Raw genomic sequence first — 8,306 nt, 5'->3', positions numbered from 1 at the left:
TTTGTTCTGATGATCGCTTTGATGTTATCAATGTATTTTTCAATTATAACGTCATTAATGTGAATGCTATCATGATCGTTTTTGTTTATGCAGGTTGTGGTTGAGTTTTCCTCATTACAATTTGCGTTTAATACGCTTTTGTTGATGTCATTGTTTATGTAATGACCTTCAAATTTATTTGCATGGACAGCAGACTCATCACGTGATGATGTCATTCCATCATCAGTAATGACGTCATTTCCTACTTGATGATGATTGTGGTGATGATGAGCATTGTTTACATTCTTGTCAGGCAGACTCACATGACGGTGATTAACACAAACAGACGTTTTTTCAAAAACCTGAAAGTTCTTGGCAGATTTGTTTTTGATGTCATAATTGGGGTTGACATCGCTGGTATTCATGATATCTTCTGTGCAGTTGTTGATGTTGTTGCGGTAGTTGCTGTTGTTGCTGTTGTTTTTGTTTGTAATTTTAGCGTTGCAATTGTTGCAAGTGTTGCATCGACTGTTATTCAAGTTGCAGAACTCTTTTGTGACAAGAAATTTATCACGAGTGCATGAGTTATGCGTAAGGGCGTTCAAGCCGTCGATAAATTGGCTACGTCGCTTGTTTTGTTGATTGTCGTTGCAGCAGCAGCAGCAGTTGTTTCTGAAATCCTTGTAATGTGTTCGTTGACGTTCTTATCTTCATTGGTTTTATAACATTCCTTGCAAATAAAGACGTTGTGGTAATTTTTGTTGGTTGAAAGAGTTTCTGTGTTAGTGGCATTGGGGTTCATTCCAGTGGAAGTTAGCAGATCACATTTGTTGGCTACGAACCCTATCAGTGTGTCATCCATGTCCTCTGCTTTTTGCTTCTGGAAAATAATGATGTTTGAGAAGATTGTAGCGTTGTTGCGTACAATTGCTGCTGAAGTTCGTTGCTACTTGTTAAATCCAAAACCAAAAATTTGTACCAACGTACGTTCTGACCTAAGGCTAACCCGAAGATTTCAATCTGTCGTGCGTCATAATCATTCAAAACTTTCCATCGCGCCAGAATGGTTGGTGTCTTAATCGTAGGATTACAAACATTTTAATGAGGTTAGGCTAAGGATTTGAAAAGCATGACACATTTTAATTCTGGATACATATCCGGTTTGAAATGTTGTTGTTTAGCGTTGTCATCCTATATATGTAGGTTACTGTTGTTTTGGTATCATGTTAAAAACTTCTTGTATTGTATGTTATATGTTTCAAGCGATTGCACTCATTCGCACTGAGTATTACACATTATATTTCATCCAGGCTGGTTGGGAAGTTTTTGGGCTGATTTCGTTTTATAAACTTCTTTTTCGCTGTTAATTTTTGTTAGCATACTTGTTTCGTTGTTAACATTAGCTGTAAATACTCTTTTTATTTGTTTTTTATGTTGATTATGTTCATCTGTTTTTTGATTTGTTCATTCGTTTGTTTGTCTGTTTGTTTGTTTGCTTGTTTTTTGTTCTTTAGTTCGTTCGTTTGCTGCAAACGCTGTTTTCAATTTATGCCAGTATTTGTTTATGTCTGTGTTTATAAATGCTGTTTTGTTTGTTGTAAGCTTTGCTGCTTTGTTTATGTTTGCTCTAAAGAATATTGCGTGTGCTGACAACGGTGTTGTTTTATTACATGCCACCTTCTTGTCTTGTGCGGAACTTTTTGTGTGGTGTGGCGTGGCGTGGTGTTGCATGGTGTGGTGATGCATGGTAGCTTCTTGCATTATTCCCAGTCTAACTCTACCAACTCTGCCATAGTTCATTGCGCTGTGAATGTATTTTTTTTATAATGGCTTTCTTTCTTGTGTTTGTCCGTTATAATCTGTTGTAATAATTTGTGATGTGTTATATTTCAGTGTGTTATTTCACAACGATGTTGTTTTAAATTTGCAATCTTTACTTGGCAGTGTTGAATGGTTTTGGGATTGCTATAAATAGCAACAAAGCTTCGCCCATTACTTAATCTGAGTTTTGCAGTTATGTATGACAACTTGTCAAAAAACATAAATATGTACATCAAAAGATAACCAAAACAACAATAAAACAATAAAAAGTAAACATCAAAACATAACCAAAACAACAATAAAACAATAAAAAGTAAACAACAAAACATAAACAACAACATAAACAATATCACATGAAAAACTCATTCAAAATGTCAAGAGTCACCTCCTTCAAAGAAACAAATCATGATGTACACAAGGAATCCATTACGCTGGACAAACATCAAAACGCTGAACACACGTTATAGGAAAAAACTCACTTCAGACAAATCAACATGGAAGAATAATTAACAAAACGGGACACAAACATATAAAACACACACATACTCACACACACACCTACACACACACACACACACACACACACGCAGATTTTTACATACACACCACAAAAACATCGGTACGCATACGCTAAATAGCCGAGTCGTTGTAAAAAAAAATTATTGATAATCAAATCTTTACTCTCAATCAAAATTTCAAATTTCAGTTGAAATTATGTATTCAAAATTAATAAAAATTGATGCACATGCATATATACTTATGTGTTTGTGTGTATGTTGGTGTTTGTTTGCATGTGGGTGCGTGTGTGTATCTGCTAATTTGAGTGCACGTGTGGATATGTATGCTTAAAATTTTCAAGACGTACACACCACATGTGGCGTACCTCCACACCCAGCCCAAGTTCATTTTAAACTGCCTGTCAAGTCATCTCACGTTATATCACGTGATCTTTATAACCATAATTAACCCATACATCGCTATCCTCTCTTTCTTTCTCTTTCTCACTTTTCATCACTATCTCTATCAAAATATTTGCTCATTTTTCCCCATTCATTAAATTTTTGTTGTTTGTGCGAAAAATTCCTGTTGAATTGTTAAAGTTTCTATAACGTGTGTGTGTGTGCGTGCGTGTGTGTGTTTATGTGTTTGAATGTGTCGTAATCATTGTTATAGTCATCAACATATTAATTATTATGATCATTTAAACATCACCAACGTAACCATCAACACCATCTGAATTATCCTTAAAATCCTTATAATAAGCTGTATTATTATTATTATTATTATTATTATTATTATTATTGTTGTTGTTATTATTATTACTACTACTATTATTATTATACTTAATCATCTTCATCTTCTCAACACACCTTTAAAACTTCCAGCCATCGTTCAACACTTTCAAAGGACTTGCCACTTGTGACGTCAAACATGATGATGACGCAATCGACCTTCCTCAAATATTCGTTGTTAACGTTTCGAAATCTGTAAAATTGTAGTAGTGGTCGTCTGTCTATTGTGCCTATCGTGTTACTTGTGTTGTTGTTGTTGCTGTTGTTACGTTTAAATTTCGTGATTTATGAGCGGGTGTTTACGTTTCTATGGTCTTCTGTATGTGTACACAACACGTGCATGCATATATGTAAATGTTTATGTGGATGTTGATGCAGATGTTTATATGCATGTTCACAGAGCTAATGTTCATCCGGATGTATTTACGTTTGTAAATAAATATTTATGAGTGACACGCAGTTGCACAGCGTTTTCTTCCTGAATACATGCTCGTTTATATTCATGCGTCAGATTTATGCCACAATCTGCATTTTATAACGTGTTTATCTGATATTTGTTTATAGGACTGCGCTGGCATTGGTGAAAATAATTTTAAGTAAACGCGTTAGTGTTTACTTAAAATTCGCATACAATGCAGTCATCATTCTTTTTTATTTTTTCAAGTTCAGACGTATTTGGGTTTGTACCTTTATTTATGCACCAGGATGTAGAGAAAGTTTATCAGATAGAAACCTCGACGAATACATTTGCTTGTGGGTTTGAACGTTTGTTTGTTTGTTTGGAACAAATTCCGAGGTTCGTTAACGTGATCGAAGACATACATTTTTTAACTAGTTCAAAGTAAGATTGCTTTTATTTAAATTGTTATTGTCTGGTAGAAAAAGAAATGCTCATCAGTTCCACGCATGCGAACATGTCCAGGTATCAAGAAAGTAATGTGAAGATGTTATGGAGATGTTATGGAGAAGGGTTGACCAGTGTACATAACGAACTCATCGGCATCAATTTTAATACAGTGTGTATATGTATACATACAGTGGCGGATCTAGACAACTTTGACGGATGGAGGCCAAAAATTTGGAAAATGTTCAAATTTTTTTGGAGGTAGTGTAAAGTGTGGTTGACAATCTTTTTATTGCTCATTGCGTCAAATTTTTGGTCAATTTCCCGCCTAAAACGGTCCTTTTTTACAAAAAAAAACTGCTCACAAAAGGGGGACCATAGATCTGCCCCTGTATACATACATATTGCATTACGTTACATGTTTATATGTGTAATAAATAGACAGATGTGTGTTTTTATGTATATTTATTCATTGATGTCTACCATGTGATTGAATACATACATAGATTGATATATGTTTGATTTTAACTGATAATTCCACAACATCATCGTTTTGATGATGAGGACAGGTCGGTGATTGTGGCGTTAACGACTACAGCAGAAATTGAAGAGATACAAAGGAGTTCTACATCACGAACAAGAACAGTGGCATATTAATAATTCAAAAAAGGCTTCAGATAATACTAACTTATCATAAGAAAATACATATTTTTTATTATTTTATTTTTATATTATATTTCCATTATTATTATATTGCCTTATGCAATTCAAACTAAATTGCAAGCAGGTATTGTTGTGTGAAACATAGACAAGTGAAACAAATTGATTTAAATTAAACTTATCTCCATTTAATTCAATTTACATTTTTCTATAAAAAAAATGCAAAGAATGTTGAAATCGAACATTAACAGCTTATTAAACCATGATCATGCCCTTCAATATTTAATTGAAAATTCTATTCTGCTTTTTTTATTAAAATTTATTTTTTATTAATTGTAATCTGATGTTTTAATAAATTGTAAATTGAGACTGAAGAATTTTTCTCTAATTTTAACGAGAACTTTCCACATTGTATTTTGTATTTTACTACTTGAATATCAAATACAACAGCCTAATATATTTTGCAGGAAGATGTTCCTCAAGAGGATGAAGATCAACATTTATCGAACAAACGAACAAACAAACAAATATGATTCATCACGTGCATGTTCACTCGCGCTCGTGCGTCTGTTTTTCAATGTTCGTTCATTCAATGTTCGTTCACCAATGTTTCAATCTTTGTTTGGAAATGATTCCACGTTTCTTCGCGTTTATTTATGTGTGTGTGCATGCGTGTGTGCATGCGTGCGTGCGTGTGTGTGTGCGTGCGTATGTGTGTGTATATGTGCGCGTATGTGCTTCAGAAATTAAACTCTCAAAATTTTTTTTTGTTTGAAAAATAATATGTTTTCAAAACATATTTTGGCATTTCTGTAAACAGTCTAAATTTAAAACTTACTTTCTAAAAATAACAGATTGGTCAAATGAATAATAGCTTGATTGAATTGATTGAGTGATTGATTGATTGATTCAGACTGAACAAACGAACGAACTGTTCTATCAAACTTTCCTGAGAAGCGTGGTCCCACATAAGAAAAGTGATTAATTGATTGTCCAGTTGCATTGATTTCAACTTCATGGACATGCCTGCCAGTGTAATGTGGTTTGAAATGGCCAATCAATCATAAGCACTTCACGTCATATTCTATCGCAAGTGTGAAATGAAATTTGCGAAATTAAAATTTGCAACCGGCGGATAAAAAATGAATTGGCACAACAACAACACAAAAAAAACTTGAATACGGTTTGTGTACATGTACTGTACACGTTATACCATGAATGTATGTATAATGTAAACAATAAATGTTAGTAAAATAATATCTACAACATCATGTAGGTGTAAGAACCCTTTTTTTACAACAAAGTGATTTATTGAAATGGTTGAAACGACAGTTTACAAATGGAATGGGAATGAAATAACGAGCGTCGTAAAGCAAAGAGCGAAAAGGGAATTACCCACATACCCATACACAAAACACTTTTTTAGTTAGTTACGTATGTTGGAAATAATAACAATTATAACTTCACTAAATTAAGAGATGGGAAATTTTACAGTTGTGAAAATTGATTAAACAGTCGGTCATCGTCGTAACCAATATTTGTTTCTAACTTTAATTTCAAATACTTATTTATGACAAAGGTATAATAATACTTGTTTAATTAAATTGTAGTATTTACATAAAGCTTCGTAGTTAGCTAGTGAATTGAATATTGTTCTTAAAACCTACAAACCAGCAGTTGACTTGCATCTATCTCCAGGAAATACATTTGTCGCAGTATCTTTGTATGAATGAAGTTTTCCCGACACCAGCATCACCCAGGAGTAAGATTTGGAAATATAATCTCTCGCACATATTTTCGTTTTGTTCACAAGGTGTCATTTCCAAAACACAACTTTCATAAGATGTTTCTTCGCGGTCGTTTACAGAGTTAAGGCTGTCCTGTGGTAAAAATATAACGTAAAAACGTGCCACAGCAATGTGCGGAAACTTAAATTATTACATGCATTTCATCATTTCATGCTCTTCTATTCAGCTGTCAATTCATAACATACAATAAAAATATGATGTTGCTTAATTCTACTGTTGCATTGACCTGGTTCGAGATCACACGCTATCTTTCACATGCAAATCGAAGTTAATGGAAAGTGGTGACGTTGCAAATTAATTTTACGCCGTCACACAAAATTGCAGCTATCCATAGATTTGAAGAGCTGGTTTAAAAAATAAAAAAAATAAGAAATATAAATTTACGAATGCAGAAAAATTAAACGAAGGAAGAAAACTAACGTCTGCAGCTGAATGATCAACTGCTGCTGGTTCATTCGTTACATCCTCTTCGGCGTCAAAACCATCCGACGTTCCCATTCTGGGCAGGTCATACTTAATAGTTGCCATATCCTTTCTTTGAAAAAATTTAGAGACAATCATCTTGTATGATGTCATTAAAACAAGGAACACATCGGTCAGTGCATGGTTCACCGACTGAAAGAGTGGCCACGCGAAGTACTTCGAAAGATTTACAAGTGTGCCGCCAAACCATTCCAACCAACTCATGACTGCTGGAACTGTATTCAACCACCGGCAAGTAAGATTAACTTTTAAATGTTAACTCTTGTTGGCATCGACAAAAACTTAGAACTCGATTTACGATCATTCGAGTAATTTATTTCTTTTTAGCACAAGACTGACATGGTAGATATTAATTAAACAGAAGCGATAACTAAACGTCCTGTACGAAATAAAACATGCTCGGAACGAATGAATTAAGTTTTGATCTCATACATCACCATAGCATCGAATTTAATTAAATCAAACACCGTACCTTACCTAATACGTACGTCAGCGAGCAACTTATTCATTGTACAAGTATTAGAACGAATTATACAGTGAGGTGATACAAAACTATTTTAGAACATATTCAACTAGGCATAGGCGGCGTTAGGAGTAATACACATTCATCAGTGAACGAGCAGATGCAGCGACGTACGAGAAATTAAATTAAAAAGATGATTAACATACTTTTTAATAACAATCAGAAAATGGAAAAAACGTATAGGAGAGCAAAATAATGAATGCAAAAATAATTATTAATAAATTAATTAATTAACCTCAATCAAAAATAAATGAATGAATAAAACTGTTAAGGAAACTGGAAAGACAAACAAAAATTGATCAGCGATAACTCAAAACATTCGGCGATATGAACAAATGAAAATCAACATTTAAATGTGTAAATAACTAGCGTCAAGCATTAAAAAGTTGAACAATATATGCTAGCATGAACACGAGATTTGATTCAACTAAAATTTAATTGAATTTAATTATTAAATCAATATAATGATATAATTTTTATTTATTTACCTTCATGAATACACAGAAATACATGCAAAAACATACATGCCCAAACATACACACGCGCGCTCGCACACACATACATACACTGGTAAACATTCACACACATACACCGATAAACTTTGTGTGGAGGATAACATGTATGATCGTATCATATAATTGTACCGAAGGCATGCTGGTATGATGGTTAAGATATGACACTCTTCCTCTTTCTCTTTCTCTCTCTCTCTCTCTCTATATATATATATATATACATGCATTAATTAGAATTGAGATTGTCTTACAAACAATTATTAAAAAATTTACAGCTTTGATTGATAAATCTAACGCAATTATTTATAAAGATCACTGCGTTTTCGGCATTATTCAACTTGTAGTTGAGTTTCTCAATTTTTCTAACGAGAGTTTTATCGTCGT

At 33.5% G+C, this 8,306-nt stretch overlaps 2 protein-coding genes across 2 annotated transcripts in view; both read right to left on the bottom strand.

Annotated features, from left to right (window-relative positions):
- HELRODRAFT_184379 (hypothetical protein) overlaps positions 1 to 1,779 on the bottom strand; it is a gene marked incomplete at both ends in the record, with an annotated part of 2,517 nt that extends 738 nt beyond the window's left edge. Inside the window, 3 exons of the mRNA XM_009023767.1 lie at positions 342 to 659; positions 725 to 859; positions 1,657 to 1,779. Coding sequence (XP_009022015.1) covers positions 342 to 659; positions 725 to 859; positions 1,657 to 1,779 — 576 coding nt within the window. The remainder of the gene's footprint in view (positions 1 to 341; positions 660 to 724; positions 860 to 1,656) is intronic.
- A 1,074-nt stretch (positions 1,780 to 2,853) lies between these two features.
- On the bottom strand, positions 2,854 to 7,091 carry HELRODRAFT_184378 (hypothetical protein; the record flags this gene model as incomplete). Its single annotated transcript, XM_009023766.1, has 5 exons — positions 2,854 to 2,883; positions 3,171 to 3,351; positions 5,529 to 5,622; positions 6,302 to 6,476; positions 6,825 to 7,091. The coding sequence occupies 5 exons, from the start codon at positions 7,089 to 7,091 to the stop codon at positions 2,854 to 2,856; spliced, it is 747 nt and encodes a 248-aa protein (XP_009022014.1).
- Between the last annotated feature and the right edge of the window lie 1,215 nt (positions 7,092 to 8,306).

This window comes from Helobdella robusta, assembly GCF_000326865.2.
Source record: "Helobdella robusta unplaced genomic scaffold HELROscaffold_376, whole genome shotgun sequence".
NCBI lineage: Eukaryota > Metazoa > Annelida > Clitellata > Rhynchobdellida > Glossiphoniidae > Helobdella > Helobdella robusta.
This window is presented reverse-complemented; position numbering and strand designations above follow the sequence as displayed.